This window comes from Acomys russatus, chromosome 7 (genome assembly GCF_903995435.1).
Source record: "Acomys russatus chromosome 7, mAcoRus1.1, whole genome shotgun sequence".
Classification (NCBI taxonomy): domain Eukaryota; kingdom Metazoa; phylum Chordata; class Mammalia; order Rodentia; family Muridae; genus Acomys; species Acomys russatus.
In genome coordinates this window covers 59,575,253-59,593,947 of record NC_067143.1, presented here as the reverse complement: position 1 = coordinate 59,593,947, position 18,695 = coordinate 59,575,253, and the positions used below count along the sequence as shown (strand labels likewise).

The 18,695-nt window shown below is 45.4% G+C and overlaps 1 protein-coding gene across 1 annotated transcript in view; it reads right to left on the bottom strand.

Annotated features, from left to right (window-relative positions):
• Positions 1–1,702: 1,702 nt before the first annotated feature.
• Positions 1,703–18,695, bottom strand: part of Znf143 (zinc finger protein 143) — a 35,026-nt gene continuing 18,033 nt past the window's right edge. Inside the window, exons 9-16 of the mRNA XM_051149213.1 lie at positions 17,563–17,638; positions 16,091–16,216; positions 15,313–15,492; positions 11,814–12,038; positions 7,845–7,996; positions 5,592–5,753; positions 3,466–3,612; positions 1,703–2,601 (exon numbers count right to left, since the gene is read on the bottom strand). Coding sequence (XP_051005170.1) covers positions 2,518–2,601; positions 3,466–3,612; positions 5,592–5,753; positions 7,845–7,996; positions 11,814–12,038; positions 15,313–15,492; positions 16,091–16,216; positions 17,563–17,638 — 1,152 coding nt within the window. The 3' untranslated portion in view covers positions 1,703–2,517. The remainder of the gene's footprint in view (positions 2,602–3,465; positions 3,613–5,591; positions 5,754–7,844; positions 7,997–11,813; positions 12,039–15,312; positions 15,493–16,090; positions 16,217–17,562; positions 17,639–18,695) is intronic.

The following is an 18,695-nucleotide window of genomic DNA, read 5'->3' as shown; positions in this document are numbered from 1 at the left end:
TAGTAAGTGTTGTTCTTAATCTCTAGGTTTTTCCAAGGAAAAGCCAGTGAAATTACCTGATGATGAGTAAACCAGATGTTGCGGACTGTTCCCTCATGTCTACCATCACCCCTGAGCCTAACGTGATTGGACCCCTCAGACTGTCCCCCTTATATGAACAAAAGACTGGACTGTTGGAAAGTAGCCCTGAGAGATGGCCACATGGCTGCTGGTATCTTAGATGACTCCTGAACGTGTCCTTAGAAGGTCAGCATTGGGACATAGAAACCTACCCCAACATTCCTCAAGGGCCTCGTGACCAATCAGGTTAAAGGTCAGACCTGCTTTGTCTAGTTAGTAAAAAATAACTTGATTCAGAGCTGACTACCTTGTATGAGCTAATTCCTTCCCCCCCCCCACCCCTTACATAAGCTAACTGACAGGCTTGAGATCATATTCTCAATTCTGACATTGAGTTGTGTGTGTCCCTGCCTGCCAGTACTTGTTGCCTGGAAAATAAATTTTTTTCTCCTCTCAAAAGAAAAACAAAAACAAACAAAAAACCAAAACCAACCCCCCAAAACCATATATACATATATATCTTTTTGACAAAAATATTGACAAAAAATAATGTAATATTGACATAGCTTACTGTTTTATCATCTGATTAGTATATATTTCACAACCAGCAAGGAAGGCTAGAATCCATGAATGCATGTGTGTTCGTGTATGTGTGTATGTGTGTGTGTGTGACTGAGGTCAGGTTATCAGTTTCCAGGTGAGCACTTGTACCCTCTATTGTCTTCCTGGGCTTGCAACAGGTTTTGTTGGGGCCTCAAGCCTTCAAGGTAGAGCTGGCTGTTTCCCCAGAAACAAAAGATTTGCCTTGGCCCAGCCTGGATCTTCCCACACCGGCTGATACTCAGCCTGCTGTTTGCTGATGTGGACTCTTGTGTCAACATGTGCCTCTGGAGGATTGATCTTTGGGAGAACTCCTTTCCACTGCTTTTGTTGAGGCTCACAGCAGCTCCCTGAAGGAGCATGCTACCTTGCTAGACAGTAGGTGAGCTGGGAACAAAGAACAGCACTCTATGCCCCATCTTCTCTAGTAGCCAGTAAGTAGGATGGATTTTTTTTTTTTTTTGAAGGGGGGAGAGGTGGGTTAGAGACAGGGTTTCTCTGTGTAACAGGGTGGCTGTCCTGGACTCGCTCTGTAGACCAGGCTGGCCTCGAACTCAGAGATCCACCTGTATTCCTCTCTCAAGTGCTATGATTAAAGGCGTGTGCCACTGAGCCCAGCTGGACATGGGGACGGAAACCCTGGCCAGCCAATCGTGGCCTGCCTTTTAGAACTGCCAAGCCTAGGTAACTTGGAGACAATAAATCTTAAAATTTCACAAGACTGTTGAATACAGAGCACTACACTGACCAGCGCTTGTTGTGTGCCTGTACAGGATGTACTCTTGTAAAGGGTTACACTGGGCAATATCACTCAACAGCAGACCAAGTTAATGAAACAAACAAAACGTATTGTTTTAAAAACTGTTGTATTCAAAATCAATAATAAACTTTAGGGTAAATGAGCTTTAAAACAAAAGCTTAGGAGCAAAAATAAATAATTTACACAACTTGCTAACCCACTGTTTGGAGTAAGTCCATTCCCAGCCACAGGACTACCAGCCTATGACAGACCCGTGGGAAACTCTCATAGTTGATTATCTTAAAGTAGCAAAGAATCAGAAGGCTGATAGACTCTTTAACAACCCAAACATCGGCTATCCTTTGTTTGTTTTGAGAAAGTATTTCCTGGCATGGAGTTCATTACAGAGCCAAGGCCAGTCTGAAGCTTATGGTACTCTCCTGCCTCAGCGTCCTTAATGCTGGGACGATAGGCACGACATACCACAGCCAGCTTCAAATACTGGACTTAATGTTTTAAGTTAAAAATAACCAAACCTTGTCATTTCATACACAATCCAATGTAATGCTAAAATAATTAGCATTTTAGCCCGAAGAAGTGTTATATAACAGGGATGGGACACTATCAATGAAGTCTTCAAACCCTGAAGCACAAATCAAAGTGGGTGTGTAGTGGGACAAGAAATCCAGACACTATGGGGAGGCCGTCTGAAGGCTTGCGTCCTTTATTCTCTGGGATGGCTCTGCAGGTGCGATTGTTTGACATGTAGAACCTTCGGCACATTAGATACAGGCTTTTTCCCCACAGTAATTTGAAGACTCACTTTGACTCTGTTCAGAACTTGCGGGTCTTACGGGTGGATTCCCGGGTTCTGCCATGTGACAGAGTAAAGTGAAGAATTGCTGCCGTGCCCTCATTTCATACTTCCTCGGACACAACGAATCACTTTGGGAATTTATTCCAGGGGCTATGTACACAAAAGTGTCAAGAAGAAAATGTTCTCCACTCTTGCATAACAACGTGGACAGTGCTTCTGCGCTGAGGGCGGGGCTTGGGATTCCTGCCACAGGAGGTGAAAGGCTCCTTCCTCCCGGTTCATCGCTCTGTGGTTCTGAGCATTAGTCATCCAGCCCTGGCGTCTCTCCTTGTTGGATCCTAGATGCTATTCTGATAGCTTCTTCCAGAGATGGCTGCTCTCCAAGCTGAAACCAGAACACACACATCAAACATGAACAACCCACAGCCCCAATCTGGATAACGCCAGAGAACTGTGAAATGGTAGAGGTGCAATTTCTCTCTGTAATTCTGATGCTTGGATTGCTGAAAAATGAATGTTTTTATTACTTTTTGTTTTTTGTTTTTTTTTTTGGTTTTTCGAGACAGGGTTTCTCTGTGTAGCCTTGACTGTCCTGGACTCACTTTGTAGACCAGGCTGGCCTTGAACTCACAGTGATCCACTTGCCTCTGCCTCCTACTTGCTGGGACTAAAGGTGTGCGCCACCACCGTCCGGCAATTTTTTTTTTAAAGATTTATTTGTTTATCATTTTGTATACAGTGCTCTGCCTGCACATACACCTGCAGGACAGAACATCAGATCACATTACAAATGGTTGTGAGCCACCATGTGGTTGCTGAGAAATGAACTCAGGGCTCTTAACCTTGAGCCATCTCCCCAGCTCCCTGAAATATGACTGTTAACTTGATCACTAGTAACATAAAATCGAAATTTCTACATATGAGACAATGGAGCTTATTTAAGCTCTTTTTATTTTATTTTTTAAGATTTACTTATTTATTTTGTTTTTTGAGACAGGGTCTCTCTGTGTAGCCTTGGCTGTCCTCAACTCGCTTTATGGACTAGGCTGGCCTCGAACTCACAATGACCCACCTGCCTCTGCCTGCCAAGTGCTGGGATTAAAGGCGTGGGCCACTGTGCCTGGTTTATAGTAATGGTCTTAAACTAAGTTAGGCACCCAGATGATTTTCCATATGGAATAAACACAGAGAAGGTACACATAAGGCCGGGAGTTGCCAGTGCTGCTCTGTCCACCCAAGCTGCACTTACCTGAACTGCAATCTGGGTGCCATTGGATGTGGCCACCAAGGTCAGAGGCCTGGTCTCTGTGGTCACTAAATGATGGCTGTGCTGCTGGTGCCCCATTTCTGAAGAAGCCGTGTGGAATGCTGCCAGGTCTTGAGCCACTATTGCAACCTTGAGTGAAGCAAAACCAACAAAACACACATGAAAACTTCTCTATGACTTAATAGGTCAAAGTCCACTTTGTGTGAGGGAGCAGAGATGTGTAGGCATCATCACTGATCAGACCGTCGCACTGTCCAGGCGGGGCTCTTTCATTTGAGGAAGTTAAAGCTCAGGGAGAAGGAACTTACCTGCGTCATGAAGCAAGCCAATGGCAAAACAGTTACACGAAACCGAATGACACAGCAGAAATGGATGTGCTTTGTCTAACTTCTAGGGAGATGAGCCTGTCCCTAGGTTGTTAGCCAGAGCAGATGCTGAGGAAGTTACGAATGTCAGCTAACCCGACCACAGACGCCTATTTTTATTCCTGACTGTGGATTGGACGATCTTCTCTTGCATTTACAATTAGACTTCCACTTAACTGGGGAACCTGGAAGGACTGGTGACATTACTGACAAACAGCAACATCTCCTTAGACACACTCCTCACCTTAGACTCATGGACTTTTGCAGTATCTCCTGAACCTTTTAACCAGAGAGGTTAACCCAGCCCCAGTTACAGCTTAAAATCTATTTATTTTATCTTATGTGTATGGGTGTTTTGCCTGCATGCATCTGCAGGTATAACTTGTGTGGCAGGTGCTAGAGAGGCCAGAAGAGGGCATCAGATCCCTTGAGACTAGAGTTAGAGATGGTTGTGTGCTCCCATGTGGTTGCTAGGACTTGAACCAGATCCTCTGGAATAACAGCCAGTATTCTTTTATTTTATTTAATTTTTTTTTCTGAGACAGGGTTTCTCTGTGTAGCCTTGGCTGTCCTGGACTCACATTGTAGACCAGGCTGGCCTCAAACTCACAGAGATCCGCCTGCCTCTGCCTCCCGAGTGCTGGGATTAAAGGCGTGTGCCACCACGCCCAGCACAGCCAGTATTCTTTTATTTAAGATAGTTAGATGGCTGTGAGCCACCATGTGGTTGCTGGGAACTGAATTCAGGACCTCTGGAAGAGCAGGCAGTGCTCTTAACCTCTGAGCCATCTCTCCAGCCTCAGCCTGTGGTTTTGTTTGTTTGTTATTGATAGATAGTCTAACTGTATATCTCTGGCTGGCCTGAAAATTGCTCTGTACACCAGGGTAGTCTCAAATTCAGAGCTCTGCTTACCTCTGCTTCCCAAGTGCTGGGACTAAAGGCACGCACCTCTATGCCTAGCTCTTTGTGGGTTTTTAAAATTTTATTGTTGATGTGTTTTGTCTGTGGAAGTATATGCTGTGTGTGGGGTGCCCTTGGAGGCCAGCTGGAACTACAGGCAGCTGTGAGCTGCCTAATGTGCATGCTGGGAACTGAATTTGGGTCCTCTGGAAGGGCAGCGAACACTCTAAACTAATGAGCCATCTCTTCAGTTCCTCATTTCATCCTGTTGGAAGAACCCTGCTGTTTGAGGTTGCAGTCCTCCCTGTTGGACAGCCACTCTGAGCTCAGGGCTCCATGCAGTCCTCCCTCTCCCCAGCAGGGCCTGCAGTCTTTGCCTCATTTCATCTGGAGAGTGTCTTCAGACACAGATACCCCTAACCACATGTGCTACATGGCCTTTAACACAGTTACCTGCTAGCTCTCCCCTCCCTAAGTCTATAGGATAATTGGGTGCTGTGTTCCCGTTCATATGATAGGAGCGTGCTGCCTAATGCAAACCAAGCATCTCTGAAGTGCCTAATTCCAACCAATATGTACCCCTATTCTCGTTGGAGGGCCTCACACACTCCCCAAGGATTAAAAAGCCTTTGCTCTCCCGGAATAAAGTTGTACTAGCTCCCCTCCATTGTGTTCAGGGCTTTCTGAGCTATGCACCTCACCTTCTGCTCCTCCTGCCTAAAGACGGTATAAAACTGGGAGGCAGCCTGAAGTTCACCCTCCTAAATAGGAACGCACAGCCCAACTTCTGAGCACGCTGACAGTGATGTATGTATTGACTAATAGTGAGCCAAAGTAGTTACCTGCTGTCCTTCTGTGCCCTCGGCAGTGACCATAGCAACAGAGTGTGTTCCTGCTGAGGAGATGACTGCATCGTGGGTGGGGACTGTGATGGGCGTGCCATCCTGCGTTACCATCGTAATGGTGTTGCCAATGGCCTGCATGTCTGCTTGAGATATATTGACCTGTGAATACAGCGCATTTAACAATCAGTCAATATTTCTTCTTCATCCAGCAGTCTTTTCAAATTTTTTTCTTTTTTTGTTAAATTATTATTTTTTCTTAAGGAAACAGTTCCTCTGGAAGTGTTGTCTGCATTGTGGGTGGTCTGGTGCTCAGGCAGAAGGGTGCCCACAGCTCCAAGGGCTGGAACTTTACAAACACCCGGCTCTTTACAAGCTTTCTAACCCTATCTTTTATCACCTCAAATCTGCACCTGACACTCTAACAACTACTGTTTCAAAAAAACAAAAACCAAGACACACACACACACACACACACACACACACACACACACACACACTGCAGGAGGCAAGTTCTAACAGAGAGAGGCAGACGAGAGCTCCCCATGGGAGACAGAAGACAGGAGGGTAAAGAGAACCCTAGAGCCATGCGCCTTTTTCTTTTCTTTTCGTTTTTGTTTTTTCGAGACAAGGTTTCTCTGTGTAGCCTTGGCTGTCCTGGACTCGCTTTATAAACCAGGCTGGCCTTGAACTCACAGCGATCTACCTGCGTCTGCCTCCCGAGTGCTAGGATTAAAGGTGTGTGTGCCACCACACCCAACTTTTCTTTTCTAACCAAAACTAAAATAACTCTAATAAGTGCTTAAAAATCAGCCAAAGCTCTCACTTTTCTTTTCTAACCAAAACTAAAATAACTCTAATAAGTGCTTAAAAATCAGCCAAAGCTCTGTTCTTTTAGGCTACTGGACTTACAGCACAATGACAAGTTTGGCTCTTAGAGAACACTCAATTCCACTGCTCTTTTCCTCAGAGAAAATCAAGGATCTTACTGAATCAACTCCGTGAAACCAGCTGAAGTAAATGCCTATGATTTCGGGTAAGGAAACTGCTCCAGTATGCAAATTTTATAGACCTTCCCATAACTTACTTCCCAGGATGGTGTCAACATGTCCTCATTACCTCAGTCAAGGCTCTGCTGATTTCTCCTTCTCACTCCTGGGTTTAACCAACTACCACATTCTAGCCTTTCCCTGTGCAGTGTTTCACACAGGCCTGCCAGTTCTGTTTGTTTGAGCAGGGCCTCACTGTGTGGAAAAGGCTGGCCTGGAACTCTCAGAGACCTGCCTACTTCTTCCTTTTCTTCTTTTTTTAAAGATGTAGCTGGCAATGGTGGAACATGCCTGTAATCCCAACACTCGGGAGGCAGAGGCAGATGGATCTCTGAGTTTGAGGCCAGCCTGGTCTACAGAGTAAGTTCTAGGACAGCCAAAGCTACACAGAGAATCCCTGTCTCAAAAAACCAAAACCAAACCAAACCAAACCAAAACAACAATAAAACCCAAACCAAAACAACCAAACAAAAAATAAAAAACAACCAAAAAAATAAAAAAAAGAAAGAAAGAAAAGAAAGCAACAACAGAACAATAAAAAAGATTTATTCATGTACGTATTTGCGTATTTTGTCTGCACCTGAGAAGATGGCATCAGATCCATGACAGGCTGTCAAGTGAGTGCTGGGAATTGAACTTACGACCCCCAGAAGAGCAACCAGTGCCCTTAAGTGCTTAAGCTATCTCTCTAGCCAAGACCCATTACTTTTGAAGGTCACAGTCTCCTGGTGGCTCTGATCTTTGTCACCTCACCTTTGAGCCATACCACCCAACACCATATGGATTCTATAGACACAAATATCACCTACTATTAATACTGCATATAATTTTTTCCAGCAGATTATGTAAAACCTGTTGGAGATCTATCACTCCTAGGAGCAGCAGTTCTCAACCTGAAGGTTGTGACCCTTTTGGGGTCTAACGACACTTTTCACAGTAGTCGCCTAAGATCACTGGAAAACAGATATTTATATTATAATTCATAACAGTAGCAAAATTAGTTATGAAGTAGCAATGCAAATAATGTTATTGTTGGGCTCACCACAGCATGCTCGGCTGCAGCATTAGGAAGGTGGAGAACCACTGGTTTAAGTTCAGACATCATGCTTTGATACTCAAGGGTTTCCTCCATGCCGGCCCAGGCTGTCTTTTATCCCAGGCGCAGAGAAAGAGTCACCTTTCCTGGCTGTTAGTAGATACTCACATGTTGAGTCCCATCCTGGGATATGAGTGTAACTTGTTGACTCAACCCAGACTGGGTCACAGTGGCCACTTGTGTAGACACAATGTCCTCTCCTTCTACACCTGTAACATATGTGATCTGGGGCCCTTTAAGAACATCATCACCTTGACCTGTTTAAAAAAGAAAAAAAGAATTTATTTGACCAACCAATCTTTTTAGACAACATTACAGATTTTTTGTTTGTTTGTTTGTAAGATTTATTATTTATTATTATGTATACAGAGCTCTGCCTGCATGTACACCTGCAGGCCAGAGGACTGCATCAGATCACATTACAGATGGTTGTGAGCCACCATGTGGTTGCTGGGAATTGAACTCAGGACCTCTGGAAGAACAGTCAGTGCTCTTAACCGCTGAGCCATCTCTCCAGCCCCCATTGTTTGTTTTTTGAGACAGGGTTTCTCTATGTAGTCTTGGCTATCCTGGAACTCCCTCTGTAGTCCAGGCTGGCCTCGAATTCATGGAGATCCGCCTGCCTCTGCCTCCCAAGTGCTGGGATTAAAGGCGTGTGCCACCACTGCCCAGCCAACATTAGAGATTTAAAATATGAAACAATGAAACAGGCCGGGTGTGGTGGCGCACGCCTTTAATCCCAGTACTCGAGAGGCAGAGGCAGGCGAATCGCTGTGAGTTCGAGGCCAGCCTGGTCTACGAAAGTAAGTCCAGTCCAGCCAGGACTGTTTTTTTTTTGTTTTTTGTTTTTTTTTGGGTTTTCGAGACAGGGTTTCTCTGTGCAGCCTTGGCCAGCCTGGACTCACTTTGTAGACCAGGCTGGCCTCGAACTCACAGCGATCCGCCTGCTTCTGCCTCCCTAGTGCTGAGATTAAAGGCGTGTGCCACCACGCCTGGCTCAGCCAGGACTGTTAAACAAAGAAACCCTGTCTCAAAAAAAAAAAAAAAAAAAAAAAAAAAAAAAAAAATATATATATATATATATATATATATATATATATATATATATATATATATATATATAGCCGGGCGTGGTGGCGCACGCCTTTAATCCCAGCACTCGGGAGGCAGAGGCAGGCGGATCACTGTGAGTTCGAGGCCAGCCTGGTCTACAAAGCGAGTCCAGGACAGCCAAGGCTACACAGAGAAACCCTGTCTCGAAAAAAAAAAAAAAAAATATATATATATATATATATATATATGAGAAACAGTATATCAAATTGAGAACTAGGCACAGTAGTGCATGCCTGTCATTCTAGCACTTAAGAAGTGGAAGTAGTTCAAGGGCACCGTTGGTAACACAGGGAGTTCAAGGAGAATCTGGGCTGTACAAAGCCTTGTCTCAAGACAGAAAAGAAAGCAAAACCCTATTTTAATATTCTAAACCATGAAAATAATTTTCAGGAACTCTTCTTAATTCTTCCATCTTCACTTCTGCCAAGCCATGCCAAACCAAATCACAAGTCCAGCCATATCCACCAACTTAAGTGCTCAAATCATGGGCGGTCTCTCCCATGATGATATGCGCCACTGTGCACATACACACTGAGCACATGGAAGGGAGGGATTATACAGAGACGTACAGTCTATACGAAGTTCCTGAAATCACTCACGACCGATGAAGGTAATAAAAGAGTCTCTGTAAACATTAACCACAAAACCAGAATAGCCTGTACATACAGCCTGCTAACTTACTCTTTCACACACGTGACCAACAGCAAGCTGTTAGTACACAATGACACCATTGTGTAAAGACTAAGGTTAATCATTTAATAAGTGGTTGGGCTGGAAAGATGGCTCAGAGGTTAGGAGCATTGTCTGCTTTTCCAGAGGTCCTGAGTTCAATTCCCAGCAACCACATGGTAGCTTACAACCATCTGTAATGACGCCCTCTTCTGGTGTGAAGGTGTACATGCAGGCAAAATGTTGTATACATAATCAATCAATCTTTGGTTTAAAAAAAAAGTGGCAGACAAAGTGAGTCCAGGATGGCCAAGGCTACACAGAGAAACCCTGTCTCGAAAAACAAAAAACAAAACAAAACAAAAAAAAAGCGGCAGAACAGGAACAGAACTACTAATCTGGGCAACCAGGAAGATTACTGACCTTTCTCTTAACACTTGCCAGCTCCCTCCAGACAAGAAACAAAGGGCAAAGAGGCAAAACTTTGCCTCTTCAAAGAAAAATTTAGTACTGTAAGTACTAATCTAGGAATACCAGTATATGAAGGATTTTAGTGTGCAGATCTAGCTAGTGTGTGTTCAGGTGGCAACAGTCATTGAGCTGTAATGTTCTTCCAACATTATTACAAACCCAGGGCATCAGCTAGGCAGTAGTGCGGCACACCTTTAATCCCAGCACTCGGGAGGCAGAGGCAGGCGGATCCCTGTGAGTTTAAGGCCAGCCTGGTCTACAAAGTGAGTCTAGGGTGGCCAAAGCTACACAGAGAAACCCTGTCTTGAAAAACCACCACCACCACCACCAACAACAACAACCCAAACCCAGGGCATCAAGTGAGAGAAAGGAACACAAATCTATATTTTTAGAAAAGTAATCAAGTGAGGCATGGTGGCACATGTCTGTAATCTCAGCACCCAGGAGGCAAAGGCTGGTGGATCTCTGTGAGTTCAAGGGCAGCCTGGTCTACAAAGCTGAGTCCAGTACAGCCAGGGCCACACAGAGAAACCGTGTCTCAGAAAACCAAAGACCAGGTGTGTGCCACTGCGACAGCTGACACTTGACAGTATCAAAGCCTACTTCTTTCTCAGGTGTGTGTGTGTGTGTGTGTGTGTGTGTGTGTGTGTGTTGTGCATGCAGATGCATGGTGAGGCTGGAAGCTCACAGGAGTCTTCCTTGACAGCTCTCCATGTTATTCATCAAGATAGGGCCTCTCAGGTGAACCCAGAGTTCACTGATCAGCTAGTCCCGCCAGCCAGCATGCTCAGGGAGCCTGTCTCTGGTTTCCAAACACTGGAATTATCAGCAGAACTCTAGCTGACATTTGTATGCGTTCTTGTGATCCTGACTCTGGTCCTCACACCTGCTGCTTACACAACACTTTTGTCATCTCCCAATCCCCACAGCCTAATTTTTTTTAAAATGAAAGGATAGCAGTTTGCTTCTTTCTCGTTAGCAACTTTCAAGTATAAAGTATGTGTTATTACCTGCAGTCAGCATGCTGAACACTGTCTCTAGGACTCATGCCTCCCACTGAGATAAAAGCTTATACTCTTTAGCTAGGCGTGGTGGCTCATGCCGGTCAGCCCAGCACTTAGGAAGCTGTATGAGGAAGACTACTGCAAGTTCAAGGCTAGCCTGGGAAACAGAGTAAGACTCTGCTGCTGTGGTGTGTGAAAGAAAGGGATGAATACTGCACGTCCCTGAATGTTAGATTCACTCTGGTGCAGAAAATCAGAAAATGAGAAGTCTGCCCCGCCCCCCCCCCCCCCCCCCACGGCAAGCACCCAGCCTTTCCCCATGCGCCAAGCGCTCTTTCTATGTGCAGGTCCCTTGCTTAGACCTGCTCCATCCCCTCCCCCAAGCCTTGCTTCTTTGCCTCCTTCACCCCCAGCTGCCCTCAGAATCTTTCTGAGAACACTCCTTCAGGAAGCTTTCCCTGCTCTCCCAGACAACACTGAGGTACCCCTCGTCCACAACCCAGAGCACCTGTGTCTTCCTGCAACAGCTGTCAATCAGGTCTGTGTGATCGCACAAATGCAACTGAGATCTGAGAAAACAGCACAGGTTATATGCTCATAACTGAACTGAGTTTCTTTCTTTTTTTGTTTTTTCCAGACAGGGTTTCTTTGTGCAGGCTTGGCTGTCCTGGACTCACTTTGTAGACCAGGCTGGCTTCAAACTTGGTGATCTGCCTGCCTCTGCCTCCCAAGTGCTGGGATGAAAGGGGTGCACCGCCACACCCGGCTCTCATAATGATTTTCAAACACAAAACAGATATAATTGTCAAATACCTCACCTGGGGCGGTTCAAAGAAGGCTTCCTGCTCCTCCTCAATGGGCTCTGTGTCATTGTGGGCTGTCCGCTTGTGCATGGCCAGTGTGGAGATCTGTTTGTACGTCTTCCCACAGTGGTTGCAGTTGTACGGCTTAGAGTGAGTGTGAACAACATGGTGCTTATACAAACTGGAATATTCTGTAAACCTTTTGTCACACCCAGGGACTGTACACACATATGGCTTTTCTCCTAAATAAAGAAGACACACAAAAAAGTTAGTTTTTACAAAGGTAGACACAATTACTCTAGCAGCAAATCATCTGTACATATAACATAATAGTGGAACACTTGCTTAGCATGCATGAATCCCTAGCACTGGGGCAGTGTGTGTGTGTGTGTGTGTGTGTGTGTGTGTGTGTGTTCAAATAGCACACAAGAAAAAATTCCTTATGGTTTTGACTTGGCTTAAAAATAGCCTGAAAAGAGGGTGGTGGCGCACGCCTTTAATCCCAGCACAAGGGAGGCAGAGGCAGGTGGATCTCTGTGGGTTCGAAGCCAGCCTGGTCTACAAAGCGAGTTCAGGAGGACAGCCAACGCTACACAGAGAAACCCTGTCTCGAAGAAAACAGAAACAAATAAATTTTTTAAAAAAGCCTGAGTTAAGGTGTTTGCTTCTCTTGCCAAGTACCAGAGTTCAGTCCTCCACACTCATATAATGTGGCTTACAACCAACCATAGCTCCACCTCCAGGGACCCAATACTGCCTTCTGGTCTACATGGCACTGCATTCTTGTGCACACCCCCTCCCTCATACACAGCAAAAAATAAAATCTTTGTGGGGTACATGGCACACAACCATAATCCCAGCACTAGGGAGGCAGAGGCAGGTGGATCGCTATGAGTTCAATGGTACCATGGCTGGTCTATATAGTGCGTTCCAAGTCAGTGTGGGCTACAGTGTGATTAAATACATGCACCACCAGGCCCGACTATTTATTACTGCATCTTAAACTCACTGATCTGACTAGAGAAGCTGCCCTCCTGCCTCTGCCTCCCCAGAGACAGGACAACAGGCACATTTTCCCATGCCCAGCTCTTTCTGTGGGTGCAGGGGATTGAGTTCAGATCTTCCTGCTTGTACAGCACGCATTTATCAGGCGAAGCATTCTGCAGCCCATGACAGTGTCTGGTTCTACAGTGTTTGACTGGTGCTTTCAGTTTTGGGCTAAGTGTCTGGACGATATACAAACTAATCTTTATTTTTTTTGTTTTTTCGAGACAGGGTCTCCCTGTGTTAGTCTTGGCTGTTCTGGACTTGCTTTGCAGACCAGGATGGCCTCAAACTCACTGTGATCCGGCTGCCTTTGCCTCCTGAGTGCTGGGATTAAGGGTGTGCGCCGTCATGCCAGGCTACAAACTAATCTTTAATTCTTTTTTTTTCGAGACAGGGTTTCTCTGTGTAGCCTTGGCTATCCTGGACTTGCTTTGTAGACCAGGCTGGCCTCGAACTCACAGCGATCCACCTGCCTCTGCCTCCTGAGTGCTGGGATTATAGGCGTGCGCCACCACGCCTGGCTTAATCTTTAATTCTTATAAATTTAAAAAAAGATAAATGTTCACTTGTGTCTCTGTGTAGGTGTGTGCACATGAGTGTAGGTGCCCAAAAAAGTCAAAAGAGGCCATCAGATCCCTTGAGCTAGAGTAACAGGCAGTTGTGAGCCACCTGGCATGATGTGTATATTGGGAACCAAACTCAGGTCCTCTGCGGGAGCAGCACACCAGGAGCACTACTAGTTCTTAACTGCAGAGCCATCTCTTCAGCCCTTTATAAGTTAAAAACAACAACAACAAAAGGTTTTGTTTGTTTATTTGTGTGAGACCTCTATATCGCTCTGGCTATCCTAGAATTCAGTATAGAGAACAGGCTGGCATTTAATTCAGAGATCCTCCAGCCTCTGCCCCTGTGAGTGGTGGCAGTAAGTTCATGTGGCAGCACATCCAGCTACATTTATTTAATTTTATGTGTATGAGTGTTGTTCTTAGATTTATGTCCATGTACCAATTGTGTACAGTGCCCAAGGAGGCCAGACGAGGACACAGTTTTCTCTGGAAGCGGAATTACTGATGTTTTTTAGCCCCCATGTGCTGCCGGGAACCAAGTCTGGACCTTCTGAAAGAGCAGCAGTGCTTTTAAGCCAAAAAAGGCATCTCTGAGGCCCTTTTTTGTAAGCTTTAAAAAATCATGTTCATGCCAGGCAGTGGGAGGCAGAGGCAGGTGTATCTCTGTGAGTTCTAGGACAGCTAGAGCTATGTAGAGGCATCTTATCTAAAAAAAAGGTTCTTACTTTGATCAAGGGTTACAGAGGCAGACTGGGTGAGGGAAAAAGAAATGACAGGTGATTTTTCTTTCTTCTTTTTTTTTCTTTCTCTTTTGGCTTTATGAGACAGGGCTTCTCTATGTAGCCTCGGCTGTCCTGGAAGTTGCTTTTTAGATCAAGCTGGCATTGAACTCAGACACCTGCCTGCCTCTGCCTCCACAATGCACAGATTAAAGGCTTGCACCACCACAGCCCAGAGGCAAGTGAATCTAATTGACAGGAAAATGGCTGCCAATTACAATGTAGAACATCAGCCCAATTGCTATTTAGGTTAAAGCAGAAACTACCACTAGGTGACACTAAACAGTAAAAAGGGAACACATTTGACTGCAAGCTTTTTTTTCTTTTTGTTGTTGTTGTTGTTTTTCGAGACAAGGTTTCTCTGTGTAGCCCTGGCTGTCCTGGACTCACTTTGTGGAGCAGGCTGGCCTTGAACTCACAGAAATCTGCCAGCCTCTGCCTCCCCAGTGCTGGGATTAAAGGCGTGCGCCACCACCGCCTGGCTAAGCTTTTTTTTCTTTAAGTGTCCACTTATCTTAGGCTGGCCACACACTCACTGTGTAGCTGGAGATGATGCTGAACTTCTGGTCCTGCTTCTCCATCCGCAAGTGCTGGGATTATGGTGCACACCAGTATTTTCCCTTCACAAGATTCTGAGCTCCCTCTTGCTGGCTGTATTGACTCACCTGTGGCACCTGACATAATGTACTGGGTTTCACACTCTGAATCTTTCCCTCCCTGTCTGCCTGCTTTCTTTCTTATGTAGTGTTAGGATCGCACTCAAGCACGGAGGCAGTTACACACCTCCCTCTGCCTTCCCAGGGCTGGGAGTACAGGCATGCACGACCATCCATGCCTTCCCAGGGCTGGGAGTACAGGCATGCACGACCATACATGTTGGCTCAGCAAAGACATTTTGAAGCTGCTTACTCTCTTATCATGTGAATAGTTGGAAGCATTGAAAGATAGAGCTGGTGTGGGGATGCACACCTTTAATCCCAGCACTAGGAAGGCAGAGGCAGGCGGATCTCTGTGAGTTCAAGGCCACCCTGGTCTACAAAGCAAGTCCAGGACAGTCAAGGCTACACAGGGAAAATTTGTCTCACAAAACCAAAAAAATAAAGAAAGACATGAGCAATTATTACCTGTGTGTATCCTCACATGGTTTTTATAATTAGTTGCACTGGCAAATGCCCTCCCACATCCTGGCTCTGTGCAGTAATAAGGTCTTTCTCCTGTGTGTGTCCTAATGTGCACTTTTCTGATATTCGAGGTTGTAAACGACCGACCGCAGCCTTCAATAGGACACTTAAAGGGCCTTTCTCCTAAAGACACAAAGGAGACAAGTTAAACAGCGCAAAAAAATAAAATACAGAGATGGGAACGTCACGTCATGGTTCCGCCCAGAGTCTCTCCACATCTGCAGCCTCCTGGCCCCCAGTTTCCCTTCCAAGCTCTGTTGTGCTTCTAGAGACTATATCTTTCTATTCAAAACTTGGGTTCACATAAGAAAACTGAATGGGATTCAACACTCATCAGTCACTATAACTTTCCAAGATAGAATCAAGTAGGCAAACTAAAGACTGAGCTGAACTGGGCATGGTGGCACACACCTTTAATCCCAGCACTTGGGAGGCAGAGGCAGGTAGATCTCTACAGGTGAGGCCAGCCTGGTCTACAAAGCAAGTCCAGGACAGCCAAGGCAAAATAGAGAAATTCTGTCTTGAAAAACAAAAACCAAAAAATAAAAAATAAAAATCCTGGCTTAGCCTGCTAGTACTACCCTGGACTCCCAGACTGGAGAGCCTGATGCAGAAGTATCACAAAGTCAAGGTCAGCCTGGGCTACAGGATGAGACCCACCAATCAGAAGAACAAGGAAGTAGTTCCGGGTCTCGAGCGGATGCGCTTTCTGTACTGGTACCTGTATGGGTTCTGATGTGCTTCTGTAGGTCTCCTGAAGTCTTGAATGATTTTGTACAATTATCTTCTGAACACCGATATGGCTTTTCTCCAGTATGAGTTCTGAAATGACTTTTTAATCCATAACCTTTAAGAAAAATTTATAAAAAATTTAGCAATGCCTCTAAACATGTATTTGGAGATAAACTATGGAAACATACAACAAATAACAAGAATAATATACTAGGCACATATAACAGGATGACTATTAAAAATATTCATGAGGTGCTGGGTGATGGTGGCCGACACCTTTAATCCTAGCACTCGGGAGGCAGAGCCAGATGGATCCTTGTGAGTTCGAGGCCAGCCTAGGACAGGCAAGGCTACACACAGAGAAACCCTGTCTCCAAAAGCCAAAACAAACAACAACAAAAAAGAAAATATGAAACAAGGTAGGCGTTGTGGCTCATGCCAGCAATTCCAGTATACAGAAGGCTGCAACAGGAGGACTGCCATCAATTTGACAACAGCCTGGAATACAGTGTTAGACATTACCTCAAAAAATAAAAAAACTAAACCAACCCTGCCCCCCCAATATTAAAAAAGGGGGGGGGCTTGAGAGGTGGCTCCCTGGTTAAGGGCCCCTGTTGCTCTTGAGAAGACTTAAGTCGGGTTCCCAGCGCACCAGAACAGAAGGCTTAATTTTCTGTAGCTTCCTAGTTCCATATTAATTATGTTTTAGATCAGCATGTTTTGGGGGGTGGGGAACAGGGTCTCTCTATGTAGCCTTGGCTGGCCTACAACATTCTAGGTTCCAGTCTGGCCTCAAACTCAGAGATTTGCCTACCTCTGCCTCTCCAATGCTGGGATTAAATCATGAACGGCCAAACCTGGCTTTAAAAGCATGGCTTTTTACTTTTCCTGGGAGAAGAATATAGAGGGGCCTGGAAAGATGGCTCAGAGGTTAAGAGCACTTGCTGCTCTTCCAGAGAACCCAGGTTCAATTCCCAGCACCAACATGACATCTTATAACTATCTGTAACTAGATCCAATCCAATGGCTCTGACACTATCACACCAATGTGTATAAAATAAAATAAAACAAATTTTTTAAAAAAGAAGAAAATAGAAGGTGTAAAGATGAGCAGCAAATATGTAGGCAGAGCTTGATCTTTGGAGAAAAGTGGCAAGCAGCCCAAGAGGCAGTTAATTCAGAGACTGAAGGGGCTGCATAGATCTCTGTGAGTTTAAGGCCAGCCTGGTCTACAAAGGGAGTCCAGGACAGTTAAGGCTACACAGAGAAACCCTGTATCGAAAAACAAACAAACAAAAAAGAACAAACTCACACACACACATACATACATACAAAAAAAGTACAAGACTAAAAACCTGATCATGTGCTTCTGTGGTCTCAGAAAATGGGTCAGTTCCTGCCTCTGGCTTGCTCTGGGCAATCCCTCACTGGAACTAAGAAGTAAAAAAAAATTGTTTTTACCTGTTGCAAATGCTTTCCCACAGCCTGAATGCTCACACTGGTAAGGCCGGTCTCCTGTGTGTGAGCGCTCATGGACCTGTTATTGAAACACAAGCATGACTCTGTTTCCTTTACACACCTGTAAGTAAGATGTTCTCAAGATAAATTTTTTTTTTTCTTCTACTAGTAAACAGCTTTGTTTTATGCTCTCCCCGCAACCCCCAGCTTCTTTATCTTTTACCGTACGAGGATTGAACCCAGGGCCTCGGGTAGTAGATGCAGGAACCATCGATGGATGAGCTACATCCCTAGTCCTGCTACACAAGCCTAAGAACTCCCAAAGCAGACGCAGATGTTACAAAGCAACAAGGGCTTTTTTACAATAAGGAACAGGATCTTTGGCTGTCTTCAGCATGGCCACAGGCATGAGAGTGAGGAAGAGCGCACAGGGACAGGCTTCTCAAAGCCATGCCGCTGAAGCAAGGCCACACCACCGCCTAGAGGAGTGGTCTTGGGGGCCTGCTCTAGCTCCTCCCTCTCTCCTTCCCTCCTCCCCGCTCCCCCCAGCCATGCCCCCTCCATCCTTCTGAGCTGGAGCCTCAGACTGGCCTTGAACTCTCTCTGTAGCCAAGGATGACCTTGAGCTCTTGATCCTGTCTCTTCCTCTGAGGAAGAGCAACGCCAGCGCCCAACAGTCATTGAGTGTTTAGTGGGTTCATCTTTTAGTAATTTATATGAACAGTATTAACATTTTATTTTCATACCCTCTCGGTATGTTGCAGACAGAGTCTCACGTATCCCAGGCTGGTTTTGCAGTGAGGGTGACCTTAACTTCTGAGGTGTCTGTCTCTACCCCTTGAGCACTGACTGAGGGCATGTGACACCATGACCAGTTATGTGGGATTAGAAAATAAACCCAGGACCAGGCAACTGCTCTACTGAGTGAGTGACATGCGCAGCCTAAGAAAACTACTTTGTTTTCTTTTTTACTTCATTTATTATTTTGTTTTTTTAAATCTTTTTAAAAAAGATTTATTTGCCAGGCGTGGTGGCACACTCGGGAGGCAGAGGCAGGCGGATCCCTGTAAGTTCCAGGCCAGCCTGGTCTACAAAGCGAGTCCAGGACAGCCAAGGCTACACAGAGAAACCCTGTC